Here is a 19,466-nt window from a genome sequence, read left to right on the forward strand (position 1 = left end):
GTTTTGCAGCCCTTAACATCAGCACTCCAAAAGACTTGAGTAGACATTTATTAACCTCAATGGTCTACTTAACTGTGAGAGAAGAGATGGACATACATAGAGATGGACAGATAGACAGAGAGAAAGAGACAGAGTTTACAAAGTATCACTTCAACTGAAATTCACACCTTAAAGGGTGTTTAGGGTGTGATCCATAAAGAAAGCAGACATGTTGTAGCAAAGCACCAGTCCAGCAGCTTCTTTCTAACTCGAAGATTCAAAGGATCATGTCACCTGTCACTCATTTTGGACTGCTTATTGCATGCTCAGGTGAGAAGAGCTATCTATAGTAAATATGAATTTGGACTCAAAATATTTTTATTGTGGCTCTTTTGTTGTGTAGTACTGACATTTAATTCAGGATTGCTTCCATTTGCATACTTAATTTATTCAATCAATAGAGGTAGCTATTATATTTATCAAATACATTTTGTTCTCTCTTTGTGGCACAGTTCTTGTTGGGTGTAGCAGCATTCCTAACAAGGCCGACTGGAAAAGCATGCTGGAAAGAAATAAGCTGTACTTTCCTGAAGAAGTCAATAACAGTCACAAATTAAATATAGAGGTACACAGATGGATAATGCAATGATATACAATAGATTGACTGGGCAAATTGACTGTCACAGCTAAAAGTAAGCACATTTTTAATTTGAGGTCTTTACTTTCCTCAGACGTCTGAGATGAATGTCATTTTGTGCTGGGTTTGCAAGAAGACAATTCATGAGATCAAGGTCATGGTTCTTCATGAGATTAAAAAGGTAAACTGAAACTCCTTTTACAGTACTTCAACTCAGTTTAACTGTACTGTTTCAGCCTCTATACAGCAGATTTGGGCTAAACTTGCATGCAGAGATCAGTTTTTAGCTCACTTGAAAATGCCTTCTGAACCCTTAATAAAATTAAGTGTGTTGTGTGTGTTTTCTTTTTCTTTTATTTTGTCCAAAAGGAAATAAAGGCAGTATGCAAAAAATTGCATTTCATCGAAAACAGCTGTGAACAACATGCTTATAAATACCAATACCTGATTCTTTGCCTGCTGTTCCATGGTAATAGCAGAGAAATCTGTCAGCATTGGAGCATGTGTCATTGAATTTTACTGCTCTATTATAATGAACATGGCAATTACTTTGTGTCATCAATGGAATTTCATTTTCTAAATGATTTAATAAATTGCAGTGTTGCCTGTTTGCTTTGTTGGACTATGTGCTCTCAGAGTCGTTTGCATTTATTAAAACATGTCATTCAAAAACTTTGGTTATTTCCAACTCAGAAAAATAAATAATAAAATAAAAAAATACTGTTAGCTTTCTAGAATATTTTGTGCATAAGCCTACACTGTCCAAACCATCTAAGCAAAGTTTCTGGAGTCTATGTCAGGAACTGTGTAGAGAGGGCAAGGACTCTTAGAAAGTGAGAAGAATGGGCTTTTATTTAATACTCAAAAAATAAACAAAACAAACAAAACTACCCTAAAGGGGAAAACTCCAAAGTTCAGGGCAGAACACTGCAGAACAGACTAGGTTCGATGCTCCGGACTGGAACAGACAAGACAGAGCAAGACAGGAATGACACGGGAGAACCTACCAGGGTGATAAATCACAACGAACTGGCACAAGACAAAAAAACACAATGGAGTTAAACAGGAAAGAAAGCGAGGAGGGTAAGAAGGAAAGCAGGTGAAGCAAATTAACAAATAATAAGGTAACAAGGGGGCAGGGTCAGGACGAGAGACAGGAGAGCACATGGCAAACAACTTATCAAGAACCATGTGCTCACACCAAACACAACAGAACAGACAGGAAGAGCACATGGCAATGAAGCTGTCATTAGCCATGTTCTCAAACAAACAGACAAAATCAGACAAGAGCGCATGGCAAATGACCCGAAACCGATCACGAAGCCATGCGCTCACAAAGACAAGACATGGAGCACGAATGTCCGGATCCCAACTCAGAAACAAGACCGAACCACCCTTACACAAAGAAAATATATTTCCTTATATATTAAGGCTCAATATATTAAATAATTTTCAGTATATTCATAATTATATAGTTAATATATTACAATATACTGAGTAATACATAAGGAATTGCCACTTTTCATATATTGGGAAATATATGACAATATATGTCCTTATATATTGTAATGTATGTCATTTTATATTCAATAATACACTTCATAATATATAGATGTGCATATGATTAAAAATGGTAGTGTGTGCTTAAATATATTTTAACATACTTGCTGTACATAGTCACATTTATATGTGAACATGTATGTAAAATATATGTACACAATTCTGAGCAAAATATATACTGAAATATATATCCATATATATATATATATATATATATATATATATATATTTATATTCATATAGTTACAAATATATCTATATTGAGTATACATACATTTGAAAATATATGCACTATATTTTAACATAGATATGGGAACATGTATGTTAAATATATATACACAAATCTGAGAGAAATATATTCTGTAATATATATCCATATGTATTAATATATACACTACCGGTCAAAAGTTTTGAAACACTTGACTGAAATGTTTCTCATGATCTTAAAAATCTTTTGATCTGAAGGCGTATGTTTAAATGTTTGAAATTAGTTTTGTAGACAAAAATATAATTGTGCCAACATATTAATTTAATTCATTATAAAACTAAAATGTAATAAAAAAAAAAGTTTTTTAAATGGATGACTTGGACCAAATAAGTGCCAATAAGTGCCCAACATAGATGGGAACTCCTTCAATACTGTTTAAAAATCATCCCAGGGTGATACCTCAAGAAGTTGGTTGAGAAAATGTCAAGAGCACATGTCTGCAAATTCTAGGCAAAGGGTGACTACTTTGAAGATGCTAAAATATAACACAGTTTTGATTTATTTTGGATTTTGTTTAGTCACAACATAATTCCCATAGTTCCATTTATGTTATTTCATAGTTTTGATGACTTCACTATTATTCTAAAATGTGAAATAAAAATTATAATAAAGAATGAGGAAGTGTTTCAAAACTTTTGACCGGTAGAGTGCATATATATATACACATATATACAGTGCATCCAGAAAATATTCACAGCGCTTCACTTTTTCCACATTTTGTTATGTTACAGCCTTATTCCAAAATGGATTAAATTCATTATTTTCCTCAAAATTCTACAAACAATACCCCATAATGACAACGTGAAAGAAGTTTGTTTGAAGTCTTTGCAAATGTATTAAAAATAAAAAACAGGAAAAAAAAAATCACATGTACATAAGTATTCACAGCCTTTGCTCAATACTTTGTTGAAACACCTTTGGCACCAATTACAGCCTCAAGTCTTTTTGAGTATGATGCTACAAGCTTGGCACACCTATTTTTGGGCAGTTTCTCCCATTCTTCATTGCAGGACCTCTCAAGCTCCATCAGGTTGAATGGGGAGCGTCAGTGCACAGCCATTTTCAGATCTCTCCAGAGACGTTCAATCGGGATCAAGTCTGGGCTCTGGCTGGGCCACTCAAGGACATTCACAGAGTTGTCCTGGAGCCACTCCTTTGTTATCTTTGCTGTGTGCTTAGGGGCGTTGTCCTGTTGGAAGATGAACCTTCGCCCCAGTCTGAGGTCCAGAGCGCTCAGGGGCAGGTTTTCATCAAGGATGTCTCATTGCTGCATTCATCTTTCCCTCAATCCTGACTAGTCTCCCAGTTCCTGCCGCTGAAAAACATCCCCACAGCATGATGCTGCCACCACCATGCTTCACTCTAGGGATGGTATTGGCCAGGTGATGAGCGGTGCCTGGTTTCCTCCAGACATGACGCTTGCCATTCAGGCCAAAGAGTTCAATCTTTGTTTCTCATGGTCTGAGAGTCCTTCAGGTGCCTTTTGGCAAACACCAGGCAGGCTGTCATGTGCCTTTTACTGAGGAGTGGCTTCCGTCTGGCCTGATCGGTGGAGTGCTGCAGAGATGGTTGTTCTTCTGGAAGATTCTCCTCTCTCCACAGAGAAATGCTGGAGCTCTGTCAGAGTGACCATCGGGTTCTTGGTCACCTCCCTGACTAAGGCCCTTCTTCCCCGATCGCTCAGTTTGGCCGGGCGGCCAGCTCTAGGAAGAGTCCTGATGGTTCCAAACTTCTTCCATTTACAGATGATGGAGGCCACTGTGCTCATTGGGACCTTCAATGCTGCAGAAATTTTTCTGTACCCTTCACCATATCTGTGCCTCGATACAATCCTGTCTCGGAGGTCTACAGACAATTCCTTGGACTTCATGGCTTGGTTTGTGCTCTGACATGCACTGTTAACTGTGGGACCTTATATAGACAGGTGTGTGCCTTTCCAAATCATGTCCAATCAACTGAATTTATCACAGGTGGACTCCAATCAAGTTGTAGAAACATCTCAAGGATGATCAGTGGAAACAGGATGCACCTGAGCTCAATTTTGAGTGTCATGGCAAAGGCTGTGAATACTTATGTACATGTGTTTTTTTTTCATTTTTTATTTTTAATAAATTAGCAAAGATTTCAAACAAACTTCTTTCACGTTGTCATTATGGGGTATTGTCTGTAGAATTTTGAGGAAAATAATGAATTTAATCCATTTTGGAATAAGGCTGTAACATAACAAAATATGGAAAAAGTGAAGCGCTGTGAATACTTTCTGGATGCACTGTATATATATATATATATATATATATATATATATATATATATATATATGTGTGTGTGTGTGTGTGTGTGTGTGTGTGTGTGTGTGTGTGTTTTCACACATTAAATATATAATACTATGTGGAAAGCAAATCTGTCACTGAATTTACATTTATGTCTTCATTTGCCTGAATCTGTAAAGAATGGTGGACCTTTGTAGGCATATTGGGAATATATTTTTGAGACATTTAATGCTGTATGTAAACCCATGCGTTAACTAATGAAAGAGAAATTATTTGAGTGTTTCAATAAAGCTATCACATGTAAAAATGTAGTACAGTTTTTGTCTTGTTATTGCTATATATTTTTTTTTATATGTATCAATATATAGCATACATAGTTCATGCATATATTGCGGAATATTGAAAAATATAAGCACTAGATTCCCATATATGAAAATAGCATACAACCATACTACTCTTACTGTTTCTGCAATATACAGATAGGGCCAAACTAGTAAGAGTAGTATACTAGTATGCTGTTCAAAACAGCGAAAGAGACACTGCCGCATTCATCGCTTTTGTGAATTTAAATGAGAAACGGAAAACTGGAGAAATAAGGTGATCAAAAATGGATATCCAACAGTTTTGTGTTAAAAAACACACACCACACAAATCGTCAGATGAGAAAAAGGATGAAGAAGCAGTAAAAACCTCCTCATGGTTTGGGCAGCTGCATTCCCAGCACCAGCCTGAAGATTCATCTGACCCAGGTAGACTGTTTGTGCTTGGACAGGTTAACATGTTGTTCCAGAGTAGCTTTAGGCTGGAGAAAGTAAACCAGAGGCATACAGTACACAGTATATAAACTACAGCTAACTTCCTTGAACCTCATGAATGAAAGAAGCTGAATTTATGTCTTCTGTTAAGCTGTTATAATCAATATTACTCTGGTCAGTTTCAAATATTTAGATATATAACCCTTAAAACAAAGAGTGTTACATGTGTGCTCTGGGAATTAGCTTTTAAATCAAGAGCCAGGACATTTGCATTTTTTTGCTAAACTCTTTTATTAAGACACAATGCCATGAACCTCGCAAACATTGCAAAAATCTACCAAATATTTGTTCTTCTAAGCACAAATTTTAGCATATTTACAGACTACATGCTACATGCAAGTTACAACTTAGCCTAGTTGTGGCGTAAATGGGCACTAAGTCACAATTTACACAACACTAAATATTTGAGCATTGCACCATTAAACTTAGGCAGGACATAACCCTACGTATAAACTAAATATTTACGGAAGACTCCGACCAGGAGTAACGGATGGAACAAAAAAGCAGACAGATATTTTATGACATCAGAGAGCTCATGTTTTGGGTGACAGGCATCAATCATTTCAACATACAGTATGATGTTGACATTTATACTCGTTTACATTTACGAGAGAGAAAAAAACAAACTTTCTCAGAGCACCTGTAACTTTTCAGTATGAAACCAATCTAACAGTGAAGTTTTCAGGGTGCGTTTTCTCCCCAATTTGAAATGCCCAATTCCCAATGCGCTCTAAGTCCTCATGGTGGTGTAGTGACTCGCCTCAATCAGGGTATGAGGAAGAATCTCAGTTGCCTCCACGTCTGAGACTGTCAATCCGCGCATCTTATCATGTGGCTTGTTGAGCGCGTTACCATGGAGATGTAGCGCGTGTGGAAGCCCAAACTATTCTCCGCAGCATCCACGCACAACTCACCGCGTACCCCACAAAGAGCGAGAACCACATTATAGTAACCATGAGGAGGTTACCCCATGTGACTCTACCCTCCCTAGCAACCAGGCCAATGAGGTTGCTTAGTAGACCTGGCTGGAGTCACTCAGCACACCCTGGATTTGAACTCGCGACTCCAGGGGTGGTAGTCGGTGTCAATACTCGCTGAGCTACCCAGGCCCCCTAAGTTTAAACACATTTAAAATATATGTAGGATATTAAAATGAATAAATTTCTATTTTTCCAACCTGTTGTAATAGTATTTATTTATCACCCCTTATTTATTTTAGATGCAGTTCCTATATATTGTTATTTACACAGGGCAAATATACTATTTATCAAATCTACTTTTATTACTTATCGTATTATAATGGGGATATAATTTATTACAGCTGACAGTTGCATGAGCAAACAAGGTTTGAACATAAACTGTGTAACAAGATTAAATTTCACAGCTTTTTAATACTTCTGTGTACAAATTTGAAAGCTGTTTATTGGATCAATACAGGTAAACGTCATAATATGCGACTACACATTACTTTACGGAGAGCTTACGATCTACTAGTTAAGTCTTGCCTTAAGAACAGGTGGTGCAACCAAATTAAGCACTGACTTAGTTACAAACTAACTAGTAGTTACTAAGCCCTTAGTGTGAACTTTACGTCCCAACTTATGTGAGACCTTACGCACAGCTGGTGCAACCCTACCCAGGTGCATTAATAATAAGCGGTAAAACTGTCAGTTGTATACAATGTGCGGTAAACTACGGAAACACAAAAGGGACATAATAATAGTGTTTTTTAAACCACATTTTAAAATACATAGTATTAAAAATACACAATTTCTGATATTTGAGCAGCATATCTGAGACAAAAGTGAGTAGGATGTTTTATTTTTAGTTTCAGTAATATTTAAATATTAATTATATAAATGACACCTCACAGATGTAACATTTAAAACTTTTATTATAAAGTGTTTTATATTACTAAATGTAATCAAAGGTGGCCTTACGTATCCACAGGAGTCTGGGCTTAGCCCCGAATATCCACTGACCCTAGAAACGCACCTGGTGATAATAAAGGCACTTCTGGTTTTGTTTCTAATGGTCAGTCCTTTAATCGGATGTGGGTCCAAATCATTTGTTGGATTCAGGCCTTAAGGTTTTGTTTTATCATTTCAAACTGAATAATGATTGTTTAATATAATAAACCACATGAGAGACTTCATAGTAGACCTATAACTAAGTGACAATAATCTCCTTTAAAGGGGACAAATTATGCAAAATCCACTTTTTCTATTTTTTTTTTTTTTTACATAATTATTTGTCCCCAGTGTGTGTAGACAACCACAAATATGGTAAAAGACCATCCCCTCGTTTCTTTCCTTTCCCTTATGACGTCAAAAGGGGAAAGGTACCACCCATTTTCCGTGTAATAAAACCGTACATTAATTCAAAAACGATTATGAAACGATAGTGGTATTTTCGACAAATAGCTGTTTTTCATATTTCATAACTCGACCTTTGTTATGCAGAATACAGTAAGATGATTGACTCAGTGTGTTCTCCGTGTTTATAATTTTTTTACTGTTTAAGTTCTCCTGCATTGTTGTCGCGGAGGTATCCATGGCACCAGCAGGAAAGGCACAGCCCACTTCCAGCTCTTTGCATTTAAAGCTACAGACACAAAAACATCCCGTTTGGGAAAAGTCTACAAAGGCATGGTAGAATAAACAATCTGTGAGGTATTTTGAGCTGAAACTTGACAGACAAATGGGGAATTAATTAATTCATTGGGCTAATGGGGGAAATAGCAAGCCTATGACACATAATGCGACCAGTAGCGGTTTTAACCACCACGCAAACGCAAAAAAATGCTTGAGGGGTGACATGTTGTTCTCGGTACATGCGCAAATACACTGTTGTCAGCGCTCTTGGAGCGGTTCACGTTAGAAACCGCTGGGGTCGGGACAGCTGAGTTTTTTTAAGTAGGGTTCGGGTTTGTAATTTATGAAAAAATATATAGGCCGTCCGAAATTGTTTCGTGCACGCGCTCTCACTCACAGATACGCGCAAACTGATGAGTTAGGGGCTGTTCACACCGAACGTGTTTTTGCCTGCGTCTGCTCTGTTTTGCCATTGTTTTCCTGTGTAAACACGCGCTGGACAAACGTGCTGCACCGCGTCTCGTTTCTTCAGTGTCTCGGCACATTTTTAGACACTGTGTCAAGTTAATAAGAGCTTCAGGTTTCAAAAATGCACACCGAGACACCTGCGTTCTGTATCAGTCGTTGAACTGTGTCTAGATTGTTTTTTTTAGCGCAGGTGTCACAAAGATTTTACGTTCTGAACAAGTTCAGTTGCAAAGAGGGGACTGTTTCAATTATTCCAGATTGTTCTGCAACAAGCAAATTTCAGCGCTTGATAAACGGCAATGTTTTTTTTCCCTTCTACTCTAGTGTGCTGAGGGGCCGCCGTGCTTTGTATGTTTATTGTTAGTTACGAATGTTGCCTACAATGCTTACATAAAATATAGCCTCAGTGTCAGAATATAAGCTCCAGGTGAAAGTAAAGTAAATAAGACAGGCATATATTACTATTGTATACAACAAATCCTCAAAGTAATCAAAATACTGTATCATATTATAATTACTAACTGGACAACAATAAATAAATGTTGGTTTATAAAATTAATAAATAACAACTGAATTCCAAAATGTTACTGGGTGAAGTAGTAGATTTTGCACACCCTGTTCAAAAAAATGTTTGTATAAATGTATGTAGGTAAATATTGCTTTTATTTTTATTACTGTACTGTGGAAAAACTGGAAAATATGCATTAATTACCTTTAATTAGATTTTTATTTCATTAAACATTTTGAATGTACTTGGCTACAATGGTTGATAGGATAAATTAAAAATTATGATTTAAAATAAATGTTATGTAATTTTTTTAAGCAAAAAGTTTCAAAATGGGGCCCCAGCTTGGTCGGTTGCATGGGGCCTCAGAAATCATAAACGTGCCCCTTAATGCTACTGTGGGATATTTCTCTGGTTCTGTTCCTACACCAGTCTGCAACACTGAATACAGAATACATCTTGTAAATACATCATTTTGTGAACAGAATAAAGTAATCAGAATAAGATAATTTTATCTTATCTATCATACGGTAACACGTGTTCTCCCACCTCTGATTGAAATGACCATGTGACTGATGACAGAATTCCCGCGCTGCCTGAGAAAGAGTAGGCGCTCGTGCGCGAGACTTCCATATTGAGAGGTTTAAATTGTTAATTTCTTTTTAATCCTCATGTACAAAAATGACACATCAGTTAATACTAAATCTTACCTGCGCCGGTGGTCGATATAAGGACTTACCTAAGGGCGCGTGTCATTACCGAGTCGCGGGTTTTTAAACTGAGGTAAAGTTGTGGTAAAGGATAAAACAGAAACGCAAAACTCGTTCATATTCGACCAAAAGCCACCATAACCACATAAATTGCAGTATACAAATATTTGCGCTTTAATTTATGTCGGATATGATTGTTCAAATCTATTTTGTTCTTTAACTGATGCTGGCTGATTTCGCCGAGATTTAGCTAGTTTAAAAGCACAGTTGTAATGAATTTAGCAGCAGTCTGAGACTAGAAACAACACATCAGAGAACTCAAATTAAGCCATTCCTACTAACATATTTTTTAAAGCTATTTCGCTTCAGCATTAATACTTACGCGGCGGATACAAAGTCCTGTAATCTCGGGTGATTTTGGAGAGACATGATTAAACTGAGCCGTGCGTGGACCGAATCCGCCCCGGCTCACGGTCTGCAAATCCGGAGAGGCCAGCGGAGACCGAAACCGAACCAAGCTGGCCGGAAGCAGCCTGACGCCTGTCAGCAGCAGCGCAAGCAGACGGCGGGCCCGACCTTGCTGATCCAGAGGCAGGAGATGGCCTCCTTTTTCAGACTGTTCGGTGGGTTCAGCAAAACTTCTGCTCATGAAACATTATTTACATAATGATTATTACACCTGAGTTTAGCTCTAATCTAATGCCAGTATTCTGTGATTTGCTGTCTGCTCAGATGATGATCTGATACAGGATTTTCTGTGGATGGACTGCTGCTGCAAACTTACAGACAAGGTAAGATGCAATCTGCTAGGTTTGTGATTTTAGAAACGTGTATATGTGTCTCTGTTGCTAAATCTCAGTGTTTGTAAATTGTTCTAGTATTTGCTGGCTATGGCGTTTGTGTACTTCAGGAGGGCTCGTTTCAGTGTCAGTGAACACAACAGAATGAATTTCTTCATTGCCCTGTGAGTTTATTGTTGTTTGCATGTGGATGTTCTGTAGGGTTGGACTTGAGCTTGAAAAGATGTTCATTTAAAAGCATTTCACTGTATTGTGTTTTGGGTCTGATGCTTTATTTGGAGTGGAATCAACACTCGTATATATTTCTGAAGAAACCCTGCCATTATATTTATGCTGTGAATACTCAGCTATAATGCCTTGAAACGAAGCACTGAATTTTTTCTATTGCAGTTATCTGGCAAACACGATGGAAGAGGATGAGGAGGAGATGAAGTATGAGATCTTTCCCTGGGCTCTTGGAAAGAGCTGGAGGAAAAATTTCCCTCGATTCCTGAGGCAAAAAGACCAACTGTGGGCACGCATAGAGTACCGAGCTGCTGTCAGCAGACGAAGCTGTGAGGAGGTATATACAGCTCTCCCTCTCAGACAGATGTCCACTCTACGAAGTGCTTCCTGAACATTCTGAAGTGTTTTTTACAAGTTGATGAATCTGATCAGTCCATCATACAGCTCATCAAATATTTCAGCCTTGTGACATACCATCTCTGATCGCCTTAATATCGTTATCACTTGCGTGGTTGTTTAGCTTTGTGATGCTCACAACTTACGCGTGTTTACAGGTAATGGCTATCGTGCCATCTCACTTCATCTGGCAGCGGGAGCGTTCAGAACATCACAGTGGAGCTCAGAGACAGGACCGAAACCGGGAGGAGATCCTCATTCCCCGTGGGCCCTCTGGTTCTCCAGAGACTTGTTCTCTATGTGCCAAGACCTCTTCTCATCCCCCACATCGTCCATCCTCTGCTAGCACCCGCTCTTCATCTGTGCCCCTAGAGACTAACCCACAAAAGTCCCAAACTTCTTGTAGATCTAGTAAGATGTCAAAGGCTCAGGGCACCTGTAACTTCTCAAATAGAGCAGGTGAGTGTATGATTCCCTCTTGTGGTGAAAAAATGGAAATGATCAATTTATGGGCTTCACCAGGTTGTGCACCCATGTTTGATGTTGTAATATTTCAGGATACCAAATAATCCTGTTAAGATCTGATACGATACGCATTTTTCTGTTGTGCTGCCCAAACGTTTACCATGGCCTCAGCTGACAATGTCCTTCCTTAGAAATATTTGTCATTGGAGTCTCTTATTCTTGTTTACAGGAGGTGATGTGACCAGTGAAATGTGTCGAGATAATTCGATGGACTGGATCAGTGAGGAGTAGCTGAATTGCATGACAAACTGACTACTTCAGAGGCACTTTAGTCTCTAAACTGACCTTATGTTGTACAGTATTTGAATGAGTAGGGTTATGTAATTTATAATGTAACAATCATTATTCCTTATTGTTGTACAAAATACTTCATTTCTCTGGACATCTAAATCAGCCCTTTATTTTATTCAGGGGAAGTCTCTTAGACATACAGTAAATGTAAATGTTAACTGGTTTATTATTACTGAAAGGATTTGCTGCATTAAGTGAATCTCTTAATGAAACAAGTACAACACCTGACTGAAACATAAATATGAATAAACAAACACATGAAAATCCCATGAGTGAAGCAGATTATTAGACAGCCACTATTTATTTTATGCTTTGAAATACTCAAAGCAGGAAAGGAAAAATGTATAACAAAAAGCAAATGATTTATTGTAGAAGCTTATTAATTGAAAAAAGAAAAAAAAAAGCAGTTGAAGTGTTGAAATTTTTTGTCCTCTTGTACACACATTTAATGTGTGGAACAGCTACTTCAAGATCTTTCGTAATTTTACAAGGAAGGCTGAAAAGAATTACAACATGGCATGAAAATCATACATTTAAACAGAATGCTTAAATATGCATTGACTCACAATCACATGCAATGTCCTTTTTACATACATGCTCAGCTATCACATTACACACAACAGATGTGAAGGACAACGCAGATCGGTATCAACTGAATCAATGCAATATTGCTGCTGAAATGCCTGCTTAGGTATTGTAGTGCATTGCAAAGGTCTTTGCTATAACTCACCTGTATGGCCTGTCTGTTCCGGATGAGGACGTGCAATGTATGGAACATCTCCGAACGGCACTAGATCTGCCCGTGTCCGATCCCCTTTAACACATATGGTTATCCTGAGTTTGATTCTAAACAGGATTGATTTGCACACATATTTCTGTTTGTGTAATGCATGTGAAATATGTGTTTGTAAAAGGCTCCAGCATCCCTGCACATGCAGTGAAACAAAATTTAAAGGAATAGTTCACCCCACAATGAATATTTTCTAATTTACTCATCCTCTTGCCATCCCAGAGGTGTTTGACTTTTTTCTACTGAACACAAACTAAGATTTTTAGAAGAATATCGCAGCTCTGTTGGGCCATACAATGCAAGTGAATGGTAGCCAAAACTCTGAAGGTCAAAAAAGCACAAAGGCAGCATAAAAAGTGATTTAATCCATGTCTTCAGAAGCAATATGATAGGTGTGGGTAAAAACAGATGACATTTTTTTACTATAAATCTCCACTTTCACTTTGGGCAATTTGCTTGCTTCATGCATATCACCAACTACTGGGAAGGGAGGAGTATTTATAGTAAAAAAGGATTAAAATATTCATCTGTTTCTGAAGATACATATTTAACCACTGGAGTCCTATGGATTACTTTTATGATGTCTTTATGTGCATTTTGGAGCTTCAAAATTTTGGGACCCATTCACTTGCATTGTATGGACCCACAGAGCTGAAATACTCTTCTCAAAAACGTTGTGTTTTTATCAGAAGAAAGAAAGTCATACATATCTGGGACAGCATTAGGATGAGTAAATGATGAGAACATTTTCTTTTCTGGGTGAACTATCCCTTTAAGAACCGTGTAAACATCTGAGGAAATATATTGCTATATCATCTCACCTTCAGCATCTTCACTGGGTTCATATTCATTATCATCATCATCTTCCCTAGGGGCTTTTCGTCTGTTAAATGTGCCATCTTTTTTGAGCGATGGGGCAACAAGCCAATCCCTGTACTGAACCTCAACAATGCGTTCGCACACCAGAGGAAGTTTAGAGCATCGCAGACCCTCCATCAGATCAATGACCTGTGTAATACTAAAACACACAAGAAATCAGTTACATTGCTATATCAATGGTAACTTTTCAAACAAATGAATTCAGCTTCTTGACCAAGCAACCTGACTCTTAAACAACCTTACATTTGCAAGCTGTGCAGTTTACATTGATATGTTAGAGTTTGCATTACTTTGCTTGATAGACAGCACACACAGATCCAGGATGGAGGTGAGGTACCACAGCAGGTAAAGCCAAATGGGGATTAACCATATCCAGGGCAATCTAACATGCAAAAGAAAAAAAAAACAAAAAAACTTCACCACACTTGTTCCTCTCCAATACACAATGCAGTGAGTAAACAGAATTTCACTCCACAGTTTTTGGCCTGCAAGTTACTGCTCTAACTTTGATCAGCCAGTTGAAGGCCACCTTTTAAAAATCACTCTTTTGTAGATAGCAAATGATTCTGATATAATAAAGAACATTTGGCTCTTTACCGAGTTAAAACCCCGTCCAGCTAGAAGAGAGCTGGCAGATATGAGGTCACCATGGTAAAAGTGGACATTGTCAGGCCATTCCTCCCCTCGCTGAAGGATCCACGAGGAGCACCAGCGCTGGTAGTTTAATACAGCACGTCTGTGATGGTCCTCCCGAATCTCCACACTCAAAACACTTCCTTTAGAGCCCACTGATGACACAAACATATATATGTATATTGCAACTTGAACACTGAATACAAAGATCATTTCAGAGGGATGTATTGCTATAGTATGCCTAGATCAGTGTATAGATATATACAGTACATGTGCAGGACAATACTGTTTAGCAACTGAGGTCAGATTCACAGACAGGTGATCCATCATTACATTGCTGCTGATGCATATCTATCAGAAATAGTATCACAAACCTGCCCTGGACAGGAAGAGGCTCATAGCACCAGACCCAGATCCTGATTCCAGAACACAATCTCCTTCAGTGACATCCATCATGGTTAACATTGCACTGGCATCCTGCAAAGGAAAGGAGGGTCTGTTAAACTCTTTTTAATCATACATGAAAACAAAGTGCAGATTTTACAGATTCACAAATATATAGATGACTGCTGTTTTGTGATATTGATTTCTTACTTTAGGATATGCAATAGCTGGCCCTCTCTTCATGAAGAGGGTGAACTCCTCCAGGCTAGGTCGGCGAATAAGAATTGGGATTCCCATTGAAGTGTGCAGAACGCTTCCAGAAGGACGCCCTTCCATGTGTTCATGAGGTATTAATCCCCAATTACTATGGAGCTTCAGCCCCTCCTGAAGTTGGAACATCTTCCGGAACTCTAAACGTCTGTTTCGACGGTATTCAGCAAGCAGAGTCTCTCCAAATAATATAGGCCTTTCCGCAGGGACACACACATGATGTGAAGCAAAAGAGCCTTGCGGTTCTAATGTCACCTGTACATGAGAAGTTGCATCCTCTCTCTCCTTCCCTTGAATGCCCTGTTCCACATCACTTCCTCTCTTTTCTATATTTTGCAAATCTGTGTTTCTAGTGTCTCGCAGATCCCAAACTTCCTGACTCAGACTGTCTTCAGGTAACAGCTGACTGACCCGCTCCAGTGGGGACAAAGGTCGACGTCTACCAAATAAAGAAGCTCTCTGAGAGAACTGTGGGAATGTGGAAGCAGGTGTCACTGATGCATCTGAGCCACTGTTGTCTCTATCAGAATCATTCGGGTCAGTCCCAAAGCTCCTCAGACCACTGATAAATGGTTTAACTCGAACCACATTATGTCTCTCCAAACAGATGACACAAACTCTGACAAATTTACGAGTTATAAAGGAGAAACCCAAATGTAGTCCAACTGTCATAGTTTATGACTTAGTAGGACTGAAGGATGAAGATGGTCAACAAACACAGTAGCTACTTGACACTGATCAAAACTTCAGATTGTGTGGAGCAGCTGACATATTGTGCATCATGTCTTTCACTGCAATCACTTTAACCTCTGTAGATCACAATAGCCTTTATAAAATACAGTCAAACAAAGTTAGATGGTAATTTCAAACGACCGGATTCAAAATAGTGTCAGAATACAAACGTAAGAGGAAACTTAACTTATGTCAATTAACTGCGAAGCCCTGTACAGATAACAGGACGTCACTGGAAAGCAGCGTGATTCTCACAGGGCAGCGCCATGATGAAAATAAATATTTCAGACGTCACTGGCAGATGCTTTACCACCTGGTCATCGGCAGATGGAGCGCTTTACTCTTATTTATAACAGCACTTTATTGATGTTGAAAATAGCTTTATCTGGGCAAGTTTCTCTTACAAAAAAGAATCGTTTTTTATCTTTTAAATAGAAATGCCATGGCATGTACATGTTCATCTCTGTATTTCCAATTTCAAATTACTTTGCAAGATTGTGTTTACATACAATATTGCCAAAGCAACAATACACACAACGAGCAATGAAAATAAGTATAGAGAATAATAATAATTAAGCACTAAACAATAAAAATATAATTAGAATAAGGTGCCAATTAAAGGTACTAAAATAATATCAATATACACTATTATTATACTAATATAATCTAAAACAATATATTTCTATCTTTATATCTCTATATCTTTATCTCTGTACACAACAGCTACAGGTCTTTTCTAATTTTGATTAGGTCATACGTTTAGGATATAAATATGTTTTATATAAAACTCAGTCAATATAAATATTTTGCTAAAGCCTCACAATAACCGAATTCTGAATTTATATAATATTGGAACTCTTTTTTAAATGGAAAAATGATTATGCATTGAGAAAAAAAAATATGGTTACAAATCCACCATCTACCCTAGAAGTACCATTACAGAAACCAGGTTAATAAGGTGACTTTTAAACTTATACACTGATTCTATACAGTGTCATTATTTACAGAAATTCAAAAAAGATATAAATACTGACTGTTGTTTTTTTATTTTTATATTAAATGTTTTCTGCCATGACAACCATGAAACTACTTTGCATTTATTTTGACATTGCATTCATGCAGTTGCATTGTGGTGTAATTAATGAGATTCAGTGTTTAAGACCCCCTTTTTTGGTGGTTGTAGGAAAATATAATTTGTGCTTTACCAAAAGAAGATGCATTTTTTAAATCTTATTAATATAATTATAATTCTTACCAAATTTAAATATAAATAACTTTGAAATAAGACTTTGAATATTGGTGAGCTTTAGAAAGTGTTTATTTGAACTATATATGTACTTTTTGTACATTTACTTCATTTTGTTTTACATACTATTATGTCCCCCCTACAATTTTCTTTTTAGGGCCCAAGCACTGAAAGTGCAGAGGCCCTATTTTTCTTCTAAGGATTATTATTATATACGCTGTAGTGCCCCCTTTAAAATGGGCGTGTAAGACGGCCTCTGTAGCACCCCCATTTTCACCTACTGTCACCAAAATTGGTACATATACAGTTCTCATTAAGCCAGACAACTTTCATAATTATAATTATTAGCTCTGCCCAACAGGAAGTCAGCCATTTGGATTTTTTTAAATTGCAGTCTCTGAACTTTTAAACACTCCTCCATGAGACTGTCACCACCACATTTAGACAACATTATGCAAAGACATTGAAGATGCTAAATTGTGAACAGATTTTTGATAAATCAAACGGTGTTGCCATGGCGAGGCATTAAATTAATGGCAAAAAATGGGAAACAGGAAGTGTGTCTTGTCTTCTGTGTGCAATGTGTGATTTAGATCAAAATTGAGATGTATGTTTACCCTTGGGGGCTAATCACATGGATTTGACTATTTTGGGTCACGGTCATAGCGCCACCACCTGGCAGCAGGAAGTGTGGCTCTTACAACAGCCTTTAAAATAGTCCTCTTATATTTGCCCAAATTGCTTCAAAATTGTTTAGAATAGTGTCAAATGCCAAATGCATGTGTCCACCTTGCATTGTTTTCCGAAAGCCACTGGGTGGAATGGACCCATGGTGCTTCGGCCCGTCATCGCTTGCAGCTATATTTTTTCTATTTTTTTTTTTGTCCTCCAAGTATTTTTACACATATCTTGATGTAAAATTTGTAATATGCAGAATTATAAAACATTTATAATATTTATGTTTATTGAATAAGAAATAAAAAGGGAAAATTAATTCTGAATTATTGTTTATTGTACAGATAAAAGTTCAAATGAAGAGCAAAACAAGAGAATGAAAGTTCCGTATCTGCTAGCGATTGGTTAAAAACATTAATGGCACGCCCATAAAATCCTGTATGCATGTGCGCATGCGCGCTTTGCAACCATCCCTTTCACACGTGTTTCCCGTAGAGCTGACGAACGCACGCGGAATGGTAAGATGGCGGCAGATGGAGGCCGAGTTGCGCTACCCTGCTCCTTCAGCCCCAAATCGCGGCAGTTTCTGGCCCTCTGCGCACAAGACGGACGATTGCGGATCTGGAATACCGACAGCAAAACTCTACAGCAGGAATACGTGCCTTCCGCGCACCTAAGTGCAGCCTGTACATGTGTGACATGGGGACCGTGCCGAACGGCTCAGGTAGCGCACTGGGTCCGGGGGGCAGTGGGGGGATTCGGCCTGTGGGTAACACAGCACACCGCTACACGGCCTTCAGCTCCGATATCGCTTTGTCTGTGCATTCTACTTATTTTGGTCACAGAACTGAACGCGAGTCGTTTCGGAATATATACTCCGCTTGCTTTAGTGCTGCGGTGATGGATAGAGCTGCGCACATGTTGCGTGTGGGCACATGTGCAGTAACAGGCCGCGATGATACATCATAGAATTCAACATAAAACCTTCAATTTCGCTAAACTAAGCTCGGCAGTTCGACTGCATGTGTACATTGGGGCTAGAGAACATAGTTATAATCATTTGTTGATTGTCTGTTGCTAATAACACATTCAGAACAAGTTGTTGTGGCCTAAAATGGTGCATTTACACAATTTTTTTTTTACAGTAAATAATCATTGCATTACATCAGTCTGCGTGTAAATGCTTTGTAATGCTCTATGTTTTAGTCGTTAGTGTTGTATTTAATCTGTAGAGTTGTATAATGGTTGTATAGTCTTCAGTGATCTAACACATGAAGTGGGTTTCCATCCAACAGTTTTCATGCGCATATAAAAACCTTAATGGAAACTCTTGATATGCGAATAAACTTTCTAAATGCGCTTGAAATGTAATGCGCTAGGAGGAGGTGAATTTTCTAGAGTTGTTAAAGTTTATTAGTCGCATTAGTTAAAATGCATATTAAGGTGATGGAAATGGTTTATTCGCAAATTGATGGAAACGTGCAACAATTCGTATTTTCTTAAGTCGATTTTTTTAGAAATGCGAAACATTTTGGATGGAAACCCAGCAATGGTCACATAGCTGGTGAAACTGTTCAGTAAAGTTTCTGTCAAATCACTGCGTGAACTGGAAGCTCGTGATTAAAAGTAAATTGCGGATAATCATAATATAGAGAACGACACAGTCGTTTATCCTAGTATTGTGTCGGATAAAGTCATCCTTTAACCGTTTTGACCAGAGGGGGGAAGAGAGGCTGTTTAAAAAAACGTTATAAGCCAGAAATAACATATTATAGTTCTTTTGGTTTGTGATATTGAACATTTTAGTAAAAAAG

The 19,466-nt window shown here is 37.9% G+C and overlaps 3 protein-coding genes across 3 annotated transcripts in view; 2 read left to right on the forward strand and 1 right to left on the reverse strand.

Annotated features, from left to right (window-relative positions):
- Positions 1-9,693: 9,693 nt before the first annotated feature.
- Positions 9,694-12,067, forward strand: LOC127411529 (speedy protein A-like). Its single transcript, XM_051647183.1, has 6 exons — positions 9,694-10,429; positions 10,539-10,597; positions 10,685-10,770; positions 10,997-11,168; positions 11,386-11,686; positions 11,922-12,067. The coding sequence occupies exons 1-6, from the start codon at positions 10,234-10,236 to the stop codon at positions 11,981-11,983; spliced, it is 876 nt and encodes a 291-aa protein (XP_051503143.1). The 5' UTR covers positions 9,694-10,233; the 3' UTR covers positions 11,984-12,067.
- A 124-nt stretch (positions 12,068-12,191) lies between these two features.
- On the reverse strand, positions 12,192-15,990 carry LOC127411528 (tRNA (adenine(58)-N(1))-methyltransferase, mitochondrial-like). Its single transcript, XM_051647182.1, has 7 exons — positions 14,940-15,990; positions 14,720-14,822; positions 14,310-14,500; positions 14,003-14,094; positions 13,655-13,851; positions 12,774-12,857; positions 12,192-12,539 (listed from the first exon to the last, which is right to left on the reverse strand). Exons 1-7 carry the CDS (start codon positions 15,669-15,671, stop codon positions 12,505-12,507), a joined length of 1,434 nt encoding a protein of 477 aa, XP_051503142.1. The 5' UTR covers positions 15,672-15,990; the 3' UTR covers positions 12,192-12,504.
- A 2,149-nt stretch (positions 15,991-18,139) lies between these two features.
- The window catches only part of LOC127410798 (WD repeat-containing protein 43-like), a 37,005-nt gene continuing 35,678 nt past the window's right edge, over positions 18,140-19,466 (forward strand). The window contains exon 1 of the mRNA XM_051646003.1: positions 18,140-18,376. Coding sequence (XP_051501963.1) covers positions 18,176-18,376 — 201 coding nt within the window. The 5' untranslated portion in view covers positions 18,140-18,175. The remainder of the gene's footprint in view (positions 18,377-19,466) is intronic.

Source organism: Myxocyprinus asiaticus, chromosome 20 (assembly GCF_019703515.2).
Source record: "Myxocyprinus asiaticus isolate MX2 ecotype Aquarium Trade chromosome 20, UBuf_Myxa_2, whole genome shotgun sequence".
Taxonomy (NCBI): Eukaryota; Metazoa; Chordata; class Actinopteri; order Cypriniformes; family Catostomidae; genus Myxocyprinus; species Myxocyprinus asiaticus.